This window comes from Paramormyrops kingsleyae, chromosome 8, assembly GCF_048594095.1.
Source record: "Paramormyrops kingsleyae isolate MSU_618 chromosome 8, PKINGS_0.4, whole genome shotgun sequence".
Lineage (NCBI taxonomy): Eukaryota > Metazoa > Chordata > Actinopteri > Osteoglossiformes > Mormyridae > Paramormyrops > Paramormyrops kingsleyae.
Genome location: NC_132804.1, coordinates 17210402 through 17230388, shown reverse-complemented (window position 1 = coordinate 17230388; position 19987 = coordinate 17210402). Strand labels below are relative to the sequence as shown.

The 19987-nt window shown below is 54.5% G+C and overlaps 2 protein-coding genes across 6 annotated transcripts in view; one reads left to right on the top strand and one right to left on the bottom strand.

Annotated features, from left to right (window-relative positions):
- The window catches only part of LOC111855263 (low-density lipoprotein receptor-related protein 1-like), a 99735-nt gene that overhangs the window by 50529 nt on the left and 29219 nt on the right, over positions 1-19987 (top strand). For all 5 annotated transcript variants that reach the window (XM_072715340.1, XM_072715339.1, XM_072715337.1 and 2 more), the window contains exons 20-41: positions 1263-1430; positions 4177-4359; positions 4647-4844; positions 5026-5271; positions 5934-6131; positions 7175-7379; positions 8413-8577; positions 8961-9205; positions 9715-9846; positions 11168-11395; positions 11516-11690; positions 12832-12926; positions 13135-13284; positions 13377-13517; positions 13612-13737; positions 13888-14019; positions 14117-14251; positions 14562-14691; positions 14793-14919; positions 15216-15367; positions 15634-15758; positions 16044-16418. In XM_072715340.1, coding sequence (XP_072571441.1) covers positions 1263-1430; positions 4177-4359; positions 4647-4844; positions 5026-5271; positions 5934-6131; positions 7175-7379; positions 8413-8577; positions 8961-9205; positions 9715-9846; positions 11168-11395; positions 11516-11690; positions 12832-12926; positions 13135-13284; positions 13377-13517; positions 13612-13737; positions 13888-14019; positions 14117-14251; positions 14562-14691; positions 14793-14919; positions 15216-15367; positions 15634-15758; positions 16044-16418 — 3831 coding nt within the window. The remainder of the gene's footprint in view (positions 1-1262; positions 1431-4176; positions 4360-4646; positions 4845-5025; positions 5272-5933; positions 6132-7174; positions 7380-8412; positions 8578-8960; positions 9206-9714; positions 9847-11167; positions 11396-11515; positions 11691-12831; positions 12927-13134; positions 13285-13376; positions 13518-13611; positions 13738-13887; positions 14020-14116; positions 14252-14561; positions 14692-14792; positions 14920-15215; positions 15368-15633; positions 15759-16043; positions 16419-19987) is intronic.
- Positions 16791-19490, bottom strand: LOC111855254 (galanin receptor type 1). Its single transcript, XM_023834093.2, has 2 exons — positions 18764-19490; positions 16791-18647 (listed from the first exon to the last, which is right to left on the bottom strand). Exon 2 carries the CDS (start codon positions 18396-18398, stop codon positions 17280-17282), a length of 1119 nt encoding a protein of 372 aa, XP_023689861.2. The 5' UTR covers positions 18399-18647; positions 18764-19490; the 3' UTR covers positions 16791-17279.

The following is a 19987-nucleotide window of genomic DNA, read 5'->3' as shown; positions in this document are numbered from 1 at the left end:
GTCCAGTCTGCAGGAGACCGTCTGGGAAGCCTTGGAATTTCCAGGTGCATTTTTTTGGGGGAGGTCAGTTTCGACTGTCGAGAAGGAGAAAGTGGAGCACAGTTACCAGGGCTGTACGAAGGTCCCAGGTCCTGCGGTGTCTGACTCATTTCTGTTCTGTCCCCTTTGCTGCTGTCCCCTGCCCCCTGTCCCCTGTCCCCTTCCTCTGCTTGCTGTCCCCCTTTTCTGCCCTTTGCCCCCTTCCCCTCCCGCCGTCCCCGTGTCTGCCCGCATTCGCATCGTGCCGTGTGTTGTTGTGCCCGGTGTCTGTCCCCTGTGCCCACTCCCCTTCTCCGGTTCATTCTGTGTTGCAGAAAAGGATTGTGTGGACGGCTCTGATGAAATCAATTGTCCGAACCCAACCGGTTAGTGCATAGATCAACATGCACCATCCTGCAGAGCTGCTGCTTTTGGGAGGGAGGGAGGGAGGGAAGCTGCTTCAGTACTAATAGCAGCTTTAGCTTCCAGCATTCGGTCTACTTATTAATGGATTTAACTCTTCCTGTTAGAGGCCCCCAGAAGCAGAAAGGTTAACTGAAACCGGGCTAGGGCTCCCCCTGTAGGTCGGCCCCTGTATGGCAGTGGTGTGTTTGACGCTGATGGAGCCATCGTCCAAAAAGGGGCCCAATCCACAGGCACGCTAGACAGCATTACAGTGCAGACGCCCTGCATACCTCCTTTCGCAACCCTCACCCCATTATCAGGGCGTTCCACAGAAAACTTGTCTCCACCATCTGTTGCCGCTGAGCTTGATGCCAGGCCTGAGTACATTCTCACATGGTGCATGGGTGATCTATGCAGTTTCTGTGATTTTAATTTTTAATCCTTTTTCATCCCATATTTCTCTCTCTTTCTTGCTGTCTCTCTTTTTCTATATCAGCCATAAAATCTGTATTGTGAAATGTTTGTACTTTCTGGGAGGTCCATGCTCTGGGGCTGTAACTTTAATGTTTTTGGAGCAACATGGTAACTTGTAGAGCAGGGCTCTTGTGGGGGGGGGGGGGGGCAGGCAGGGCATTCAGGGGGGTCCGGGGGGGTCGGTCTGCTCCTCAGAAGGCAGCTCTAACCTTAGAAAGATGATATGCAGCCTCACTCTTTGGCCAGAATGGCCCTCTGAAGCTGATTTTGGGGGGAACTGGGGGGGTGGCTGTGTGCTTGGTGTCTCCCTCCCCCCCCCCCCCCCCCCCCGGGCTGGCAGGGTCCTGACCGTGCTCACCTTGCAGATAATGACTGCGGGGACAACAGTGACGAGGCAGGCTGCAGTCACTCCTGCTCCAGTGCGCAGTTCAAGTGCAACAGTGGTCGCTGCATCCCCGAGTACTGGACCTGCGATGGCGACAACGACTGCAGTGACTACAGCGACGAGACGCACGCCAACTGCACCAACCAGGGTGAGGCGCTGTGCTCAGGGACGGGGGGAGTTACTGCCATTAACCACAGGCTCCTTGAGCATCTGCGTTGGCGAGGAGTGTCTTTACACAGCCTCCGTGTACGAACTTGGATATGTAGGAACAAATAAGTGTAGCAGTTCTTAAATGGTAGCTCTCTCTCTCTCTCTCTCTCTCTCTCTCACTTTGTCTCGTAGCATTTCTGCATGGCTTAACCCGTTAGCTTGCCCTGGGCACATGCCGCTGCCTCCGTCTCGGGGCAGTGTTGCTATGGTGACCAGCTCTCCGTCTAAGCGGCGCTTTTGAGAGTGGCGAGCCGGTTGTCCCGTCTATGGTCTCGTTCCCAGCAGGCCGGCCCTGGGCTGGCAGCCGCCGGCCGCATGTAGGCCTGTGGTCCAATTCAGGCCGTTAATCACCTGATCTGAGCGGCACATCACGGGCCGATCCATACCGGAAGGTGGGGGCCATTCCCTGTGGCCGCCGTACGTCATGGCGGATGCAGGGCAGGCCTTGCCTGGCAGCCCATCCCTCGACAGCCCCCCCTCCCCCAATCTCTGCTGTCCCCACATAGCTTCTTAAAGAACTTTTTTTTTTTCCTGAAAGGCTGGCACTGTTCCAGCCACCATGGGGCAAGAAACCACTCCCCCCCGCCCCGCCCCCCCCCCGTTTCGGCCAGGCCCTGACCCGTCCAGGCCCGCTTCCGGCCCGCTGTGTGCTGGGCTGACGGAGCTCATTGTTTTGGGTAGAGGGGCCCTCAGAGTATGCCGGGACTGGGCTGGAAGTCATTAATTCAGTGCGGGTTACAGCCCCCGCCCTGCTCATGCCCGCCAGCACCTGATCCCCACTGGACCGCCAGAGCTCGGCCTCTGCCGGGATTTTAATGCCGCACTTAATCGATCTCCCTTCCCTCCTCTTCCACGATCCCTGTGGGAATGCTGCGCTCCTCCATACGCACTAATCCCAGTTTTTTTTTCTAATTTTATCCCTTTACCTTTTTCTCCAGCCCCTGCATTAAGCTCGTGGGAGTTTTACTTACACAAAAATTTTCTGAGGGCAGAAGAAATAATGATCAGTTCAGAGAGATAACCGATCAGATTGTACAGGAGCGGGGTCCAAGCACCTAGAGGAGGCAGGACTAAGACAGCTGATTGGTTGGTCCTGCTCCTCTAGTTGCTTCTGGAAGATAACCAATCATTTTCCCTTCTGCCCTCAGAACATTTTTGTGCAAGTAAAACTCCCATGAGTCTGCATTAACTCCTTTCCAGATAAATTCAGCTGGACATGCTGTTAATTTGGCAACCTCTCGATCATTTCTGTATGACCTATTCATCCATCCATCCATCCATCCATCCATCCTTCCTTCTATCCATCTTCTAAGCACTTATTCCAGACAGGTTCTCCGGGCTCTGTTCACTAATTAGCATTTATACCAGTACTGTGGAATTCTCAAATCTGAAAGCTGTTGATTAATTTCCTATAATCGCACACATAGTGCCGGCAGTAAATCAATGTGCGATAATAATATTTAATTCTAGAAAATGTAAGTTAACAAACTATAAAAGCAAAGGAATTGCTACAAGTCATCTAGACAACAGTGCTTCAGCCTGAGGATCAGGGCCAGTGTTCAGTGAATAAATGATTTCCTGATGTGATGCCTTGTAGTCCAGTCATACTTTACAGTCCCGTTAAACCTTCGTAAACGAGACGGCACCCAAGTCCGGGTTTAATAATCGGTAAACAATAAGTACTCCGGGTTTAACTCGTAATGCAGCTGAATACCAGGAGGTACATAAAGCTAAATGAATAAATCACTGGCTGAATATGTGCATATAATATTTACAACTTTTGCCTCCGCAGTCGTGGATTGCAAAACATAATGCGCAACTCGGAGTCCATTAACCCCTTTGTACCACAGTTACTACACATTTCACTTGCACGTTTGTACATAAAGACTGGCCTTTGGGCTTGGCAGCAGGCAGTCGCCCACCAAACACTGTCTTATGGTCTCAGCAACGGGATATTTTCAGATTAAAGATGGTGGCTTGGGTCGTATGTGAGCAAAGTGTTAATGGTGGTCGGCTTGGCCAGTATCTACTTTCCATCCCATGCTGACTTTACACTCTGGTATGTGGTATTTCAACAGTATTTTGAAAAGCAGCACTATTCCAGTATTTAGGAATGTTCCCTCACAGTACAGTTATGCCGAAATGAAATTGCGCAGTATATCCTAGGAATTGTTTTACTAATAAATGCACTTTCGGTCCGTAAACTTGAAAATAATGTCTTTATGTATAAACATGTAAGCCAGATGTGTGGTTAGCGGTATTACCAGTGGGTTAATGCACGCCACGCTGTGCTTTATGTAGCTCTTTCCGCAGCCGTTACTTTACAGACGCATAATGCGCGGCTTCTTGTGAATTAACTCTGACTTAATCCTGGATGCCGTCGTAAGCCTAAGTAGTGACTGTATCACTTTCTCTTTGGCTTTTGGATCTGCATTGTTCTGCCTCAGTTTTACCTTTCTGCCCCTCCTAGATGCCCCCCATCTCAGAGGTCCCCCCCCCTCATCAGAGTATAGCCACTTCCCCCACCAATGCACTTGGATTCCCTGCGTTTGTGACGCGGGGTTTCCTCATGCGTGACTCGCGTGGCATCGTGTCCTGCCGGATTAGGTCTCTGAGTTAAAGAGCCAGTTTACTGTCCCCCATCTAACCTTCACCCCCTCCCCCCCTCTTCCCCGTGACCGCAGCCACGCGCCCCCCCGGCGGCTGCCACGTGGACGAATTCCAGTGCCGCATGGACAGCCTGTGCATCCCCATGCGCTGGCGCTGTGACGGCGACACCGACTGCGTTGACCTGAGCGACGAGAAGAACTGCGAGGGGGTTACGCACATGTGTGACCCCGCCGTCAAGTTCGGCTGCCGGGACTCCGGTGAGTTGGGGGGTCAATGCATGTAAACGGTTAAGGTATTTCTTATGATTAAAATTCTGCTGTCAGAGGGGTTGGGTTTTCTCTGCAAATCAAGCAAGTTTTAAAATTTCATTTGTCACACACAATTGTAAGTATAATTTGTCATGAAATGCCTTGTGTCTCAGCTCCAGACTGTGGGGAAGTAAAGGGACTTAAATTTAATAGGCGAGAGACGAAATACAACGTATTATGAACATTAGACATTATGTAGTAATGAAATACGTGTGGTGCACCCCCCCCCCCCACAGCTCGCTGCATCAGCCGGGCCTGGGTGTGCGATGGTGACAGCGACTGCGACGACAACTCGGACGAGGTGGACTGTGAGTTGCTGGTCTGCAAGCTGTCCCACCATGTGTGCGCCAACGACTCCAGCGTGTGCCTGCCCACCGAGAGGCTCTGTGACGGCACAGACGACTGTCCCGACGGCTCCGACGAGAAGCTCTGCGGTGAGGGCCGGCCCCGGGGGGGGCGGGGGGGGGGGGTCTGCTGTCCGCTCCTCTCCATTTCGGTCTCCATGGGGAGGTCTGGGCTTTCAGTCTCATGTCTACAAACAGGCTCTGCTCCTGCCACTTGTCTTCTCATGGCATGATCTTCTCGTTCACCGTCTCCCCTCCATCGCCTCCGCAGATCTGTGCTCCCTGGACAACGGAGACTGCAGCCACAACTGCTCGGTGGCTCCCGGCGAGGGGGTCGTCTGCTCCTGCCCCCTGGGGATGGAGCTGAGTGTCGACAACAAGACCTGCCAGGTGCAGAGCTTCTGTGCCAAGCACCTGAGATGCAGCCAGCGTTGCGAACAGGACAAGTTCAGCGTCAAGTGCTCCTGCTATGAGGGCTGGGCCCTAGAGGCAGACATGGAGAGCTGCAAGAGCACCGGTGAGGGGAGGGGAGGGGAGGGCTGCCAGCGGGTGGAGCGTGGTGGAGCGTGGTGGAGATAAAGTTACATTTACCTGAATTAATGTAGCAGATGGAAAGAAGGGCAGAAAAATCCATCATTAGCAAGACGGCCACTGAACTTCTCTTGATGGCGGAGTAAGAACAGGGCCCCCCACTGAAAAAATGTAAATTTTACATATAATTTTACATATCGAAGGGCCCCTGTGAAGGGCCGGGCCCCCTTGGATCTGCCATGGGATCCATGCCCCCCCCCCTGCAGTGAGACTCGAGATGAGGGGGAGAAATTTGATCACGCGTACGATTGCGACCTCAAAGAAACGGCGACAGGGAGAATGTACTTCAGCTGGAGATAAAATACAGCCAGCGTGCGTGCAGAGTGTTTAATTAAGGAGCACTGCACTGCCGACGGGGGGGCAGCCGATGGGGGTCGGCTTGCCTTGGCCAAGTCCCGGTTTTCAGAGTAGCCTGACATAAGAGGGCTGTTTTTTGTCTTCTGTTTTATTTTGAGATTTCGGTTCTCTGGTTTTTCACGTAATGTGTCACCGTCGTCAGCGCGACAATGTTGGGGTCTCCCCAGCAGCCATTTTGTCTGATGATGCGCTTATCGCGACACCCCCCCGCCCCGCCTTTCCACACGCCAGATCCCTTCAAGCCGTTCATCATCTTCTCCAACCGGCATGAGATCCGGCGCATCGACCTGTACAAGGGCGAGTTCAGCGTCCTGGTCCCAGGCCTTCGCAACACGATCGCCTTGGACTTCCACCTCAACCAGAGCGCCCTCTACTGGACCGATGTAGTCGAGGACAAAATCTACCGCGGCAAACTCTCGGAAAACGGAGGTCAGTGTTGTGCCGTCACGCTGATGCACATGGGTAGTAAGTGTGGATGCCAGCGTAGGATTATTTGTGTGTGTTGCACATAGACGTCCCCCCCCGGTGACTAATTACATGATGTCATTCCCTTTAAATCCAAATTGCAGCCAAAATTAAATCCCAAGGAACAAAGTTTTCTTCTAATTGGTGTTTTCGTCGTTTTCTTAGAAGCTTCAATCTTTCATTACCTACGACGGGTGTCTAATTACATGTTTATGCAGATGTCAACAAGACACAGGTGAGCCCCTGGGCTGTTTGCCTCTTAGCTGCTGTTCTCTGGCCATGAGGGGGGGGGGGCAGCAGCCCACGTTCTGGAAGGGGGTGGTGGCGGCGTTCCACACTCAAACGGCACGCATTGCATAATTATGGGGAGGAAAAGTGGCACGTCTGAAGCTGGATGGAGGAGTCGGAATAGAAAATGAATCGAAGGTTCAGTAATGTGGGCAGTGATCCAGCAATGACCGTACGGACGTGGAATGAGTGAGGAGTGTTTTCTCTCGGCCGTTTTTTGACCCCGTCTCCACACGGCCTTGGAAGACACATGCAGCTGTCTCTCTGGTAGCCTCTCTTTACCCATCGGTCATGCTTTAACCCCCCGATGGTTTAAGAGGCACACCAATCGATCAGCATTGTTTTTTTGTTTAATACCCAGGAGTGGCATGCAGTACATAAGTTAACCTCCCCCCCCCCCACCCTCCATTACTGCCTAATGAATGTTTTGGGCTCCTCCCAGCCAGGATAATGAACAGTTGCCGGTGATGAGACCCTTTGATTAGCACAGGAACAAACCAAGTGCAGAAGAGGGCGGAAATCACTGGGTTTTTGCCTTTTTATGTAAATGTCTGGTTCCTGCGTCCAAAAAGGAGCAAAAAGGAGCAAATAGGAGTTAGACAAACGTTTACTCTTGAGGTATAAAGGCTCTACCTTCTCATGTGAAGGCAAAACCCTGCACCTGCTGCTCTTGTGTCAGATGCTTAATGGCACGACCCTTCTCTTCCTGCCTCTCTCAGCCCTGACTAGCCTGGAGGTGGTTATCCAGCATGGGCTGGCTACTCCAGAAGGTTTGGCGGTGGACTGGATCGCTGGCAATATCTACTGGGTGGAGAGCAACCTGGACCAGATCGAGGTGGCCAAACTGGACGGCACCATGAGAACCACGTTGCTGGCTGGGGCGGTGGAGCACCCCCGCGCCATCGCCCTAGACCCCCGCTATGGGTGAGATCATTGAGGCCACCTTGGGCTGGGTGTTGGAGACATCATTGGGCTGGTTGACATAGGTTACAAAAGTGAAGTTATCCATCCATCCATCCATCCATCCATTTTCAAGTTGCTTATCCTTATCAGGATCATGGAGAAAATGCAGTTAATCTCAAATTAATAGGAATTTAGTATGAAAGGTTAACGGAGACACAAGAACTGTACCAGCTTGAGTGACCTTGCAGGAGATGGTCCAAAGATCTCCAAGTGGTGTGTGTAGGGCCTGCATTTCACTTACAACTGGTAACGTCAACCCACATGTTCAACATAGTAAGACGGAGGAGATGCTACATTTCTGCAGAGCGAGAATCTGTTTCCATAACCTGATGTATCATCTACAGTCAGTGTTACTTTTACGTGAATCCACATCAACACTGGCCGCTCAGGCGAGACTCATACACTTCTGTGAATTTGATGTGAAGGCGTTCAGCCTCCTGCTCATTAAGGCGCCCAGTAAAAGGGGGATGGCATCTGCCTGGTGTACCTGTGGTATGACAGTCAGTTCTGTCAGTTTTTGGGCGAACAGAGTGACACTGTGCAGGTGTGATTTTGAGGGAAGTTCTTGCATAAGTTGGTGCTGCTAAGAGTCAGACAAAAAATTGGAATCATGTGGCATCACTGCAGACCAGTGTTTCCCAATCCAGTCCTCAGGGACCCACAGTGGGATGGAGCAAAAATGTGGAATATCTGGCAGGGAGCTTGGAGGGGGCAAAAACATGGACCGTGTTGGACTGTGGGTCCCCATGGACCGGATTGGGAAACGCTGCTGTAGATTCCTGACAGCTGATCCCTGCAGTGCAAACTCTTAAACTGGAATAATGGAGAATGTTCCCGAAGAAGTCGGCTTGTGTTTTGACAGGTTTTGCAACTATGTTGTGTGTACTTTCTGAGTTGTGCCACGTGACGCCTATGACCTGTTTGTGTTGGCGGAGCGTCTGTGTTTGTGCCGGTTTCGCGTCTCATGACTGAAAGCCTCCTCTACCCCCATCAGCATCCTGTTCTGGACGGACTGGGATGCCAGCCTGCCGCGGATCGAGGCAGCCTCCATGAGCGGGGAGGGTCGACGCACCATCCACAAGGAGACGGGCAGCGGCGGCTGGCCCAACGGGCTGACCGTAGATTACCTGGAGCTGCGCATCCTGTGGATCGACGCCAGGTGAGCCCCTGCCATCGCCATGGAGACGGCTGCTCAAGTCCAGTCGGACTCCTAAAGAACTTTCAGTCTGGTCAAAACTGGCTTTAAAGGAATGAGAAAGGGCCGAGTCAGTCTATCTTCCCAGTAACTGCCAGATGGGGGCAGCGTGTGGCTCAATGGGTTGAGATGCTGTGCTTGTGGTCAGAAGGTTTTCGGTTCAAATCCCTGGGTTGGCAGAAAGATTTCACTGTCGGGCCCCAGAGCAAGTCCCTACACCACAACAAGTTGGACCTTGCGCTGACAATGCAAGGTCGTGGGTTCACATCCGAAGGAGCATCCAGAGTTGTGACCCTTTCCTCTACTGTAAGTGTGAATTAGCTGAACGTAACCCCCAATGTACGCAGGTCCGACGCCATCTACTCAGCCCGGTACGATGGCTCCAGGTTGATTGAGGTGCTGCGAGGGCATGAGTATCTGTCTCACCCATTTGCGGTGACCATGTACGGCGGAGAGGTCTACTGGACGGACTGGCGCACCAACACGCTGGCCAAGGCCAACAAGTGGACGGGCAGCAACGTGACTGTGGTGCAGAGGACCAACACGCAGCCCTTCGACCTGCAGGTGTACCACCCCTCCAGGCAGCCTCAGGGTACGAGCCGGACCTCTCCGCTGCCTGCGGGGACTGCACGATTGGGTTCTGATGGGTTCTGGGGCTTCCTGGGTGTAATTAATGCCACTTGTGTCTCACGCAGTGGTGAAACAGCGTCAGTGGTTAACTTGTCATCCCCCTGTCGATTTGTGGGCTTGGTTTTAGATTAATCATAAAAGGGCAGGTCTGAGATTCCTGATTGGGGCGGGGTGGCATTTTCTGTCACGGCGCAGTCACCTCACTGCCCGGACCCACAGCCCACACCTGCAGTGCTGCCCAGACACCCTCCTCCAGATGTTCAGTAGGTGGGGGGGGGGCAGTTCTGAAAGCAGTTAATTGAAATTTTTACAAACACAGACAGCTATTTGCAGCTGGACTTTCCCCAGACATAATCTGCATCTAAAAATGTGACTCAGAGAAGAGGGCTGGGTTACTAGTAAATACTGTTCAAACAGTGACGTGCGAGTGATAATTTCTCCGTATTGCCTCTCGTGCTGTCCCCCCCCCAGCTCCAAACCCCTGTGCAGCCAACGACGGCAAAGGCCCCTGCTCTCACCTCTGCCTGATCAACTACAACCAGACGTTCTCCTGTGCCTGCCCCCACCTCATGAAGCTCGGGTCTGACACACACACCTGCTACGGTGAGGAGGACCTCCGACGCTGCAGGGGGCGACATTTGGAGGCGCCACTCTACACATTCTCAAATAACTATACTTAAGCATCAAGTGTGTGACAATCATGCCACAATATAGATTTTAATGTTGTAGAATGTATAATTACAATTACCTAAAATGTAAAAATTAGCTGGATAATTCTGCATTGTTTACAGCCATAAACATGTTTGTCGATGCTGTCAGCTTGGCCAGCCATCTTTAAGCCCGATAACAGTTTATCATCCATATTCTGACATACCTCCAAAATGTGGGCCATATTCCCACATCTCCAACCCCCAACACCATAAAGCAGGGTAATTAGGTTTGTTTTATCCTGTTATTGGCCGCAGGGACATTTTAGACCACATGGGTTAGGTTTTTGAGTAAATGTACATATTGTGTTGTTTGTATTCATGGTCTGTAGTGAGAGTGGCTCTGACTCGTGGGTGCTCTGACTCGTGTGGGTGCTCTGACTTGTGCAGCCCCCCATTTGTCTGACATGATCTTCCCAGCAGTCTTTTCTCTTCGGGGTGGGGGTGTGAGAGGAGAGTGGGGGTAGCTAGCTTGTTGGCAGTCTCACCTGACCCATTTTTTCTGTGAGGGGCCCGCAGCCCAAGATCCAAGCTCTTCGTCTCTTTCCCGAGGTTTTGGACGGACAACAGTAGCCCCCCAGACAAACAGGAGGCTCAGTCCTGTCCCATTTCCAGTGGGGGGGGGGAGGGGGACACGGTTTTAGCGCCTCCTGATGGGTTAAAACTTGCCCTGAAACAGAGTGAGTGCGGTGGGAGGTTATAGCCGCCTGGCTGCCCCCTCTCCCAGCCCCCCCCAGTCCCCGCCGTCTGGCTCTTTAGTATTCTGGTGCGCGACTTCAATTACCACTCTGCAGATCCGCGGGTAATTCGGGCGGGGGTTGCCTCGCAGGTGAAGCCGATCTGCACAGGCCTGGGCTGGGTGGGGGGGGGGGGGGGGGGGTGGCGTGTTAAATCAGCGTTATTATTGGGATTTCTCTGTTTTAATGGGTTCTCTAACCTGATGATTTAATGAACTGTGACCGTCCTCCATTGCTCTGTTTTGATTTTGACACCGAGCCGCATTACGCGAAATGCGCACCGAGATTCAATCTTTCTGATTTATGGCCAGACTTAGTGCCACCTCCCTGCTTGGGTTCTTTCTTGGGGTCTTTGAGGCAGGACTACGTGAGATGCTGCTGTGTTAAGTACAAGTTGAGTTGGTGTTTGTCTAAATGCCCCCCCTCCCTCCATCTCTCTCTCCCTCCCTCCCTCTCATTGACTCCCCCAATCACCCCCAGAATCGCGGCAGTTCCTGCTGTACGCTCGTCAGATCGAGATCCGCGGCGTCGACTTGGACAATCCCTATTACAATTACATCATCTCCTTCACGGTGCCGGACATCGATAACGTGACAGTGGTGGACTATGACGCCCTGGAACACCGCATCTATTGGTCGGACGTGCGCACGCAGACCATCAAGCGGGCCTTCATCAATGGCACCGGCGTGGAGACCGTGGTGTCGGCCGGTGAGCCCCCGGCTCGCTCAGGGCTTTCTCGCCATTTCCTGCTGATAGTGTCATGGCCGCCGTAGATGTTTAAGGCACTTGAGGGCTCACTTTCCCTCCCTGCTCATATTTTTCCACCAGACCTGCCCAACGCCCACGGCTTGGCGGTGGACTGGGTTTCCCGCAACCTGTTCTGGACCAGCTATGACGCCAACAAGAAGCAGATCAACGTGGCCCGCCTGGACGGCTCCTTCAAGAACGCAGTCATCCAGGGCCTGGACAAGCCGCACTGCCTGGTTGTGCACCCCGTGCTTGGGTGGGTCTGCCTGCCCTTCCCTGCTCTGCCCGGCCCTCATATCTCCCCCAACCTGGGGTCTTCATCAGGCAGCCCAGCATAGTGATCTGGTTTGATCACACCTGGCAGGTCCATTGCCCCCATTTCTCCTCTGCAGATGGTCTGTGTCTGACACCCCCCCCCCCCCCCCCCCCTTTCTCTGGGGGTCTAACTGTAAACCGTAAGAGGAGGGAATTTTTGAGAAGGCATGAGCAGCCCGGCGTACGTTCCAGGGGTTGCGGGGGTGTTGTTTAAAAGTGGTTCTCTCCCCCCCCCCCCTTTCCTTTTTTCTCTTCTCTTTCGTTTTTCGTAAGCCTGACTGAGGAGGGTTTCCGGTCAGGGCTGTTTTTGGTGCCGGACGATAAATGAGAAGCAGATGTTTGCCTTGAGGGCTGCAGCCGCTCCAGTCCGCCTCTGCCAGGCTTAGGATGATGGGGAATTGGGAGGGGGGGGGGGTACAAAGAGCAGAGAAGAGTATCTCCTCCGAAGTGGGGTGGGATGTGGCTGCGAACGGAAGGTCGTAGGTCGAAATCCCAGGGTCAGCTGTGTAACATCAGCTCTGGGGTCTTGAGCAAGGCCCTTAAGCACAGCTGTTTCAGGGGCTTGCTGACCCTGTGCTCTCAATTGTATGTTGCTTTGGACAAAACTGTCTGCTTCTGCGTCGGGGGCGCGGGGGGGGTATTGTTTGTCTTTTTTTCTCTCTTTAAGGTGGAGACATTAGGGATTATTTAGTGGGATATCAGCACTACTTTTGCCTGGAACATCACTGTTTCCCTTATATGGGAATGAGACTTATCTACACCCTGAGTGTGTTTATGTCTCTGGCTGAGTGCTGTACTCCATGTCTGTATCTGTGTGTTTTTGTCTGCGTGTGTGTGTGTGTGTGTGTGTTCGCGTGTGCGTATCTCTGTGTACACACCCCCCGTATCTCTCAGCAGCATGTGGCCCTGGTCGCCGCGGTAGCGCCGCGCCGTTTATAATGTAGAGGTTTCCAGAGTTCCTCACCACTCACAGCCCCTCTGTTGAGGTGGCCATCCCCGGGGGGTGGGGGGATGGGGGGGGATGGGGGCGTGCCGGCTCGCTCCTGGCTGACGGCGGCAGGATAATGGCATCCTCCCTGCAGGAAGCTTTACTGGACGGATGGAGACAACATCAGTGTGGCCAACACAGACGGCGGCAACCGCAGCCTCCTCTTCAGCAGCCAGAAGGGGCCTGTGGGTGAGTCGGGCTCCTCTCACCGCTGGAGAAGCTCTTTAATCATGAGCTGCTCTCCACAGTCGCTCTCTTTACATCCGACCTTTTCACTTCACGACGGTGCCCTGCTGTGGCCGGGACCCCCCCTTGCTTAATTTTCTCTCCTTCTCTCTCCCCCACTCTCTTCCTCCCTCTCTCTCTCTCTCACACTATGTCTCCCCCCCCCCACCAGGTCTGTCTATCGACTTTGACGCCGAGCAGCTGTACTGGATCAGCTCGGGGAACGGCACCATCAACCGCTGTAAACTGGATGGCAGTGGACTGGAGGTCCTAGAGGGGGTCAAAGGCAAGCTGACCAAGGCCACAGCTCTGGCAATCATGGGTGAGTGGCAGCCATCCGCTTCCCCTGTGCCATGAGTCGGCTCGAATCGCTGTGTGAGCTGATGGGCTCCCGCTGACTGCCCCCCCCCACAGGTGACAAGCTGTGGTGGGCCGACCAGGGCACAGATCGCATCGGCACCTGCGACAAGAAGGACGGAGGCAACTGGAAGGTGCTGAGGAACACGACGTCTCCCATGATGCACATGAAGATCTACAACGAGACCGTCCAGAGGGGTAAGTGGCGGGCCGCCTCGGCCAGCGGGGGCCCCCTCAGGACCCCCCCCCCCCCCAGCACATCATGTTCTGACAGCTACGCGTCTGTCGTCAGGCACCAATCTGTGCAGCAACAACAACGGCGACTGCTCACAGCTCTGCCTCCCCACCTCGCCGACCACGCGGGCCTGCATGTGCACGGCCGGGTACAGCTTGCGGAGCGGCCAGCAGTCCTGCGAAGGTACACCCCCCCCCCCCCCCACACACCACTCCCTTCATTGCCCGAGAACGTGCCTAATTTCTGCATTAAATGCTGTCGGATGCATCCTTCTGATTCCCCCTGGGGGGCGCTGGGTGTAACAGGCCTGCTCTCCTTTTCCACTTCCTGCAGGCGTTGGGTCCTTCCTCCTGTACTCTGTCCACGAGGGCATCCGCGGAATCCCCCTAGAGCCCTCGGACAAGTCGGACGCACTGGTGCCCGTGTCGGGGACGTCCCTCGCCGTGGGAATCGACTTTCACGCGGGTGGGTCATGCTGACTGCTTCCTCTTGCCTCTATTTTGGGTTTCTTTGCCATCTGAACCGGTGGTAACGTGTCATCTTGCCCCGCCCCCCCCCTCAGACAACGACACCATTTACTGGGTGGACATGGGCCTGAGCACCATCAGCCGTGCCAAGCGGGACCAGACGTGGCGCGAGGATGTGGTGACCAATGGCATCGGACGCGTGGAGGGCATCGCTGTGGACTGGATCGCAGGTTGGGTCTTCCGGAAACCAGGCAAACCTGTGCACCCACACACACACACACCACACAGGTTTGTGATTATTTCTTTGTGGGGACCGTCCAGTCATTTCTATGGGAAAACCCAAATCCCAACAATGACAACCTTAACCCCGACCCTGCCCTAACACGCACAGACACACACACACACACACACAGCGTACATTTTTAAGGACAGAAATCCTCGGGTGAACCACATCGCAGAATGAAAGCAGATGAAGACAGGACGAGGACCTCAGAATGAAAGCATGTGAGTGAATCTGTGTGTCTGTCGGAACCTGCACAGGAAACATCTACTGGACCGACCAGGGCTTCGATGTGATCGAGGTAGCAAGGCTGAACGGCTCCTTCCGCTACGTGGTCATCTCCCAGGGTCTCGACAAGCCGCGTGCCATCACCGTACACCCGGAGAAAGGGTAAGCATGCCGGGTGCGGTCGCAGTCATGGTCACAGTCAAGGTCATGGTCATGATCGTGGTCCTGTACGTTCGCTGTGAGTAAGTCCCCCTCTCTCGCAGGTACCTATTTTGGACCGAGTGGGGGCAGTACCCACGGATCGAGCGATCCCGTCTCGACGGAACCCAGCGGGCAGTGCTGGTCAACGCCAGCATCAGCTGGCCCAATGGGATCTCCATCGACTATCAGGTGTGGCGCCAAACATGCCTCCACTTCCTGGTCACTTCCCATGATCCTCTGCATCACGGACTGTATTTCAAGCTGGACTTTCTTCAGGACCATCTCTTGTCCCTCCTGAGTCCTCATGGTCCCTTCTAGGCCTTGAACCAACAAACTTCACATTTCTATTCACTTTTATTTAGCAGGGTCTTTTTGTCCAAAATGGCGCATTTTTAAGTCCGACCCTCTTGCTGTAGCTCAGTTTTCTTCAGATGCGAATGGGGGGTGTGGGGCTTGCTTTGACGGTGCCGATTTTGTGTGTGTAGGAGGGCATGCTGTACTGGTGCGACGCCAGGACCGACAAGATCGAGCGCATCGACCTGGAGACGGGGGAGAACCGGCAGGTGGTGCTGTCCAACAACAACATGGACATGTTCTCCGTCTCTGTCTTTGAGAGCTACATCTACTGGAGCGACAGGTGATTGGCCGAGCCCTCCGTCTCTTTCCCGCTGTCCTGCCCCCAATCTCTGTAACCCACAGCTGTGGTCCTAATCCTGCCCACTCCTTGGGTTCCTCAGGAGGCCCTCAAGAGACCTTTCACTTGTACACTCTCCCATAGCTCAAAAAGTAGAGCGCTAGCAATGCAAAGGTCGAGGGTTCGAATCCCAAGGAACACACATACTGTAAGTGGATAAAATTTAAAATGATGCAACTTTGCACATTCCCCCCCCCCGGCCTTGACAGGACTCATGCAAACGGCTCCATAAAGAGGGGCAGCAAGGACAACTCCACTGACGCCATACCCCTGAGGACGGGAATCGGGGTGCAACTGAAGGACATTAAGGTCTTCAACAGGGACCGACAGCAGGGTAGGCACCCCCCCCCCCCCCCCACCGACCAGAGGCCCGTCCTCCCCCGTGGGCCCCAAACTTCACTTTTAATCACAGCTTTTTTGTAATTCTAAACACATTTTTCAGGTTCTGAGGCGGCATGTTAAATCCACGTGTAAAATGTCACAGGCGCTCGACAATCTCATTTTGTTTGACTTTCCTGTTCCCAGACGACGAGAGCACGGTGTTGGGGGAGGCTCTCGTTGCGGATGTTTGCCAAGGTCCCGGTGAAACGTTATTAACGGGCATCAATCTTGCCTCCAGGGACAAACGTCTGCAAGGGCAACAATGGCGGCTGCCAGCAGCTGTGCCTGTACCGCGGCAATGGGGAGCACACGTGCGCGTGTGCCCACGGGATGCTGGCAGAGGACGGGCGCGGTTGCCGTGACTACGAGGGCTACCTGCTCTACTCGGAGCGCACCATCCTGAAGAGCGTGCACCTGTCGGACGAGAGCAACCTCAACGCGCCCATCAAGCCGTTTGAGGACCCGGAGCACATGAAGAACGTCATCGCGCTCACCTTTGACTACCGCGGGGGCGGCGGAAAGGGCGCTAACCGCGTCTTCTTCAGCGACATTCACTTCGGCAACATCCAGCAGATCAGCGACGATGGATCCGACCGCAGGACCGTGGTGGAGAGTGAGTACCCCCCCCCCCGCGCGCCCCCCCCCGCGCGCCCCCCCCTGCCCCCAGGTCACTAAGGTATAGACCACCTGACACACCACAATGCAAAGTAGACGTACATTTTATTGTCTTACAACGTTATTCTTGTTACACCAGCATCCTGTTCCGTTTGATTGTCTGTGTGCTTGGACATTCTGCGCCATTTTCCGGCATTTTCTCTTGAGCTCATGGAACATCAAGGCTGCTGAAAACTGTCCTGTGTGAATGGAACACACACACACACACACACACACACACACACACACACCGAGAGCTGTTTGTAAGTCGTAACCCAGCACAAAGGGGGGGTGTCTCCTGCTCCTGATGTAGACATTCCTCTAACAGCCCCCCCCCCCCCCCCCCCCCCCCCCGTGTGTCTGGGTCGGCCATCTTGTTCCCTTTGTCTTGTGAGCCGCTGTGCCGGGTGTCAGGAGAAGAGCATCTCTGAATGCCCCTGACCACGACTGCATTCCTCCTCCGCCGCCCCCTCCTTCCTCCCCGGTCCCCCCCTCCCAACATGCTGGGCCTCATTCAGGCACCCCCCACCCCTTGAAGAAGCGCCCCCTTCCGTGAGCCGACATCTGGGCCATGCAGAGCAGCGCGCTGCTGATCACCCTCAGCTGGGCTTCTTCGAACCCAGAGCTGTTCCCCTTATCAGCTCCAGCCGGGAAACCAAAACAGCGCTTTTGATCGGGACAGTCTAGATAAAAGCTGGAATTCTTTTTACATTGAACAAATAAAGGCAAGAGACTCATTTCTTGCAGTATTTAACACACATGCGGAAAGGTTTTGGGTTTTACTGTTTTGTGTGAATGTTTCGCCGACGGGCAGGTTTGTTCAGGGTTTAGTCTGTCCTCTGCGTTCGGTCTGTGTATCCACGGCTGCTTCAGGGGGACGTTTTCCGGAAGCTTCTCTGCCTGACCCCCCCTTAGTCTGGGGAGGAGGGGACAGTTCTACTGGGTCATTGTGTTTCCCCGTGTCAGCGGAGCGGCCTGGACAGCAGCATCCCCGGGCAGGACCCCCCCTGCAAGAGGCACCCCGGCACACACGCAGCAGGTCGCTGCGGAACTTGTGCGACATGAAGACGTAGAGGATGGGGTTGGCTACGGTGGAGGAGATGGCGAGCAAGCGGGCCACGATGGCCAGGGGGCCGTTGCGGGGTGCGTGGTGCAGACCCCGGCCAAGCAGGCTGAACATGAGCACGTAGGAGGGCAGCCAGCACAGCGTGAAGGCTATCACCAGCAGCCCCGAGGTCCGCGTCACCTGGTTCTGGTAGCGCTCCAGCTGGGGTGCCAGGCCTGTGCGCCTCCTCGCCCTCAGGAACCAGTAAATCCGAGAGTACATGAGGATGATGACGGCCAGCGGCAGGGCGAAGGCCATCAGGAAGAAGGCGATGCTGTAGACCAGCTGGCTGATGTCGGACAGGAACGCGAAGCAGTACAGCTGGCTGGATGGATCCATGGCGCGGAAGGCAAACTGCGGGGCGGCTAGGGCTACGGCGGGGAGCCAGAGAGTGCCGGCCAGCAGCCAGAGGTGGCGGTGGGCGCGGGCACGCAGCGCCGACGTGGGACGCACTACCGTCAGGTAGCGGGAGACGGCCAGTGCGGCCAGGGTGAAGGCGCTGGCACAGGAGCAGGCCGTGCCCAGGAAGCTGACCGCCTTGCAGAGGACGGTACCAAAGGGCCAGCGGCCCAGTGCTGCTGCCGCCGTGTGAAACGGTAGGCAAACCAGCAGCAGCAGGTCGGCGCCGCTGAGCGCCAGGAGGAGCGTGTCCGTGCCGTGGGCACCCCCCCCCCGCCGCTGCCGCCGACGGCCCATCAGGATCACCACCACCAGCGAGTGGCCCAGCAGCCCCGTCATCGTGATCAAGACCTCCAGCACCGGCAGGAGCACCCTCTCCACAGCGGTGCCCTCCAGCGATGTGCCATTAGCCTGCAGGTTCTCCGCGTTCTCCATGGGGAACCCGGCACTGAAATTCTCCCTCGGGGGCAGATTGGTCACGGCTTATTAAGACAGTGCAGATGAATGGTACCGGCGATGCTGATGGCTATGATGACCCCGGCTTCGTTTGGAGGGAGGTGTCCGATTTAGGCGTGGGGTCCTTTCTGCCTCGCGGAGATAAAAAGCTCATCGTTCTTCAAGTTAGAGTCTCCTCGGTCTCTGACCCTTCAGTCAGCGACTCTCTCTGCCTCTGCCTGTTAATTTCTGAAGGGGGAGGAGGGGGGGGGACGCAGGGTTACACGAGGCCATTCTCATTTGTGAGATAATGGCAAAATGTAAATCTGTCCCCGGGGTCTGTAGGGAGGGGTGCATGTTCTCACCAGTCTCACAATGCCGAAATAAACGTCCCCATCAGAGCTGGGTTAGTTTCTTCCAGTCCTGCTCGCTGCAGAAGCCTTTACGCCGGTCTCTGTGTGTCCGTGGCCGACGGCTGCAGCAGAGGGGCTGCCGCGGCTCCGGGCTCGCCGTTAGCGCTCGTTCAGTCACCGCTCTACTCAGAGTAAAGGGTGCGGAGTTGATTATTAAGCGTCCGCGATAGCGACACACGAGAACGCTCCCGAAGTTCACCCGCCGCAGCCACAACTTGGGGAAGCATCCGTTCCTGGCCGGCGTGAGGACGGCGGGGCGGGGGGTCCGGTCGCCAGCGCTCTCGGCACCTGTCGGATCTCTGGATCTGAGCTAGGCAGGTCACCGCGGCCAAACCGTGACGCCGATCCCGGGCGGAGCGCTGTTTCCGTCAGCCCGACTCCTCTCAAATAAAGCCTCTGTTTGTTCCCGTGTCTTCCTCTGCAGTCTTACTTATTAACCACTATTTGATTTCATTTGTTTTGTCCGTTTGTTCTTTCACTAGCCCGCGTCGTGACGTCAGCTTGACTCGTCTCATGCTAACCAAGCCAGCACAGCTTTTTAAATCAGTCGGTCCTGATTTTTAAAAAATAAATAATAATTAATTGGATTAAATAAAGATTTGAACCAGTTTTAACAACCCGCCACACAACCCTGCGTACCGTCCTGCCGCCACCAGTCCTCCCCGTCTCATGTGTTCCCTCTGAAGTTCTGAGAGAAGGTAATTACTGAACTTTTACCCACGAACCTGCCTGGAGTACCTGCGCCTTTTATAACGGAGATTGCGGCTATAAAATTACTCAACTGAGATGAAAACCATAGAGAGAAAAAGTGGAAGCCTTTCAAGAGGTCATAAATTGGACTGTATACATCTGTTGCTAGATTGGAGGTCTAACATGATATGCTATATGGGAGGGCGGTGGGGGCTGGTGGGGGGGGGCATTTGGGAACATGTTCTCAAATCAGGCAGTTTGCTCAAATGATCTTGCCGTTCAGAGACTGTTCTATTGCAAATGGCTGCTCACGCTTGCTGTGATTTATTTAGGCTATTGGCATAGAATTCTCTAGAGGTCCTGGCCTCAGGTGGACGATGGGTGAAAGTTGCATGTCCTCACCCTGTAACTGTTACTTTTTTTTTTTTTCTTTTCTCTTTTTCTATCTCTTCTTGATGTCTGAACATGGCTCTGCCGCCCCCAGGG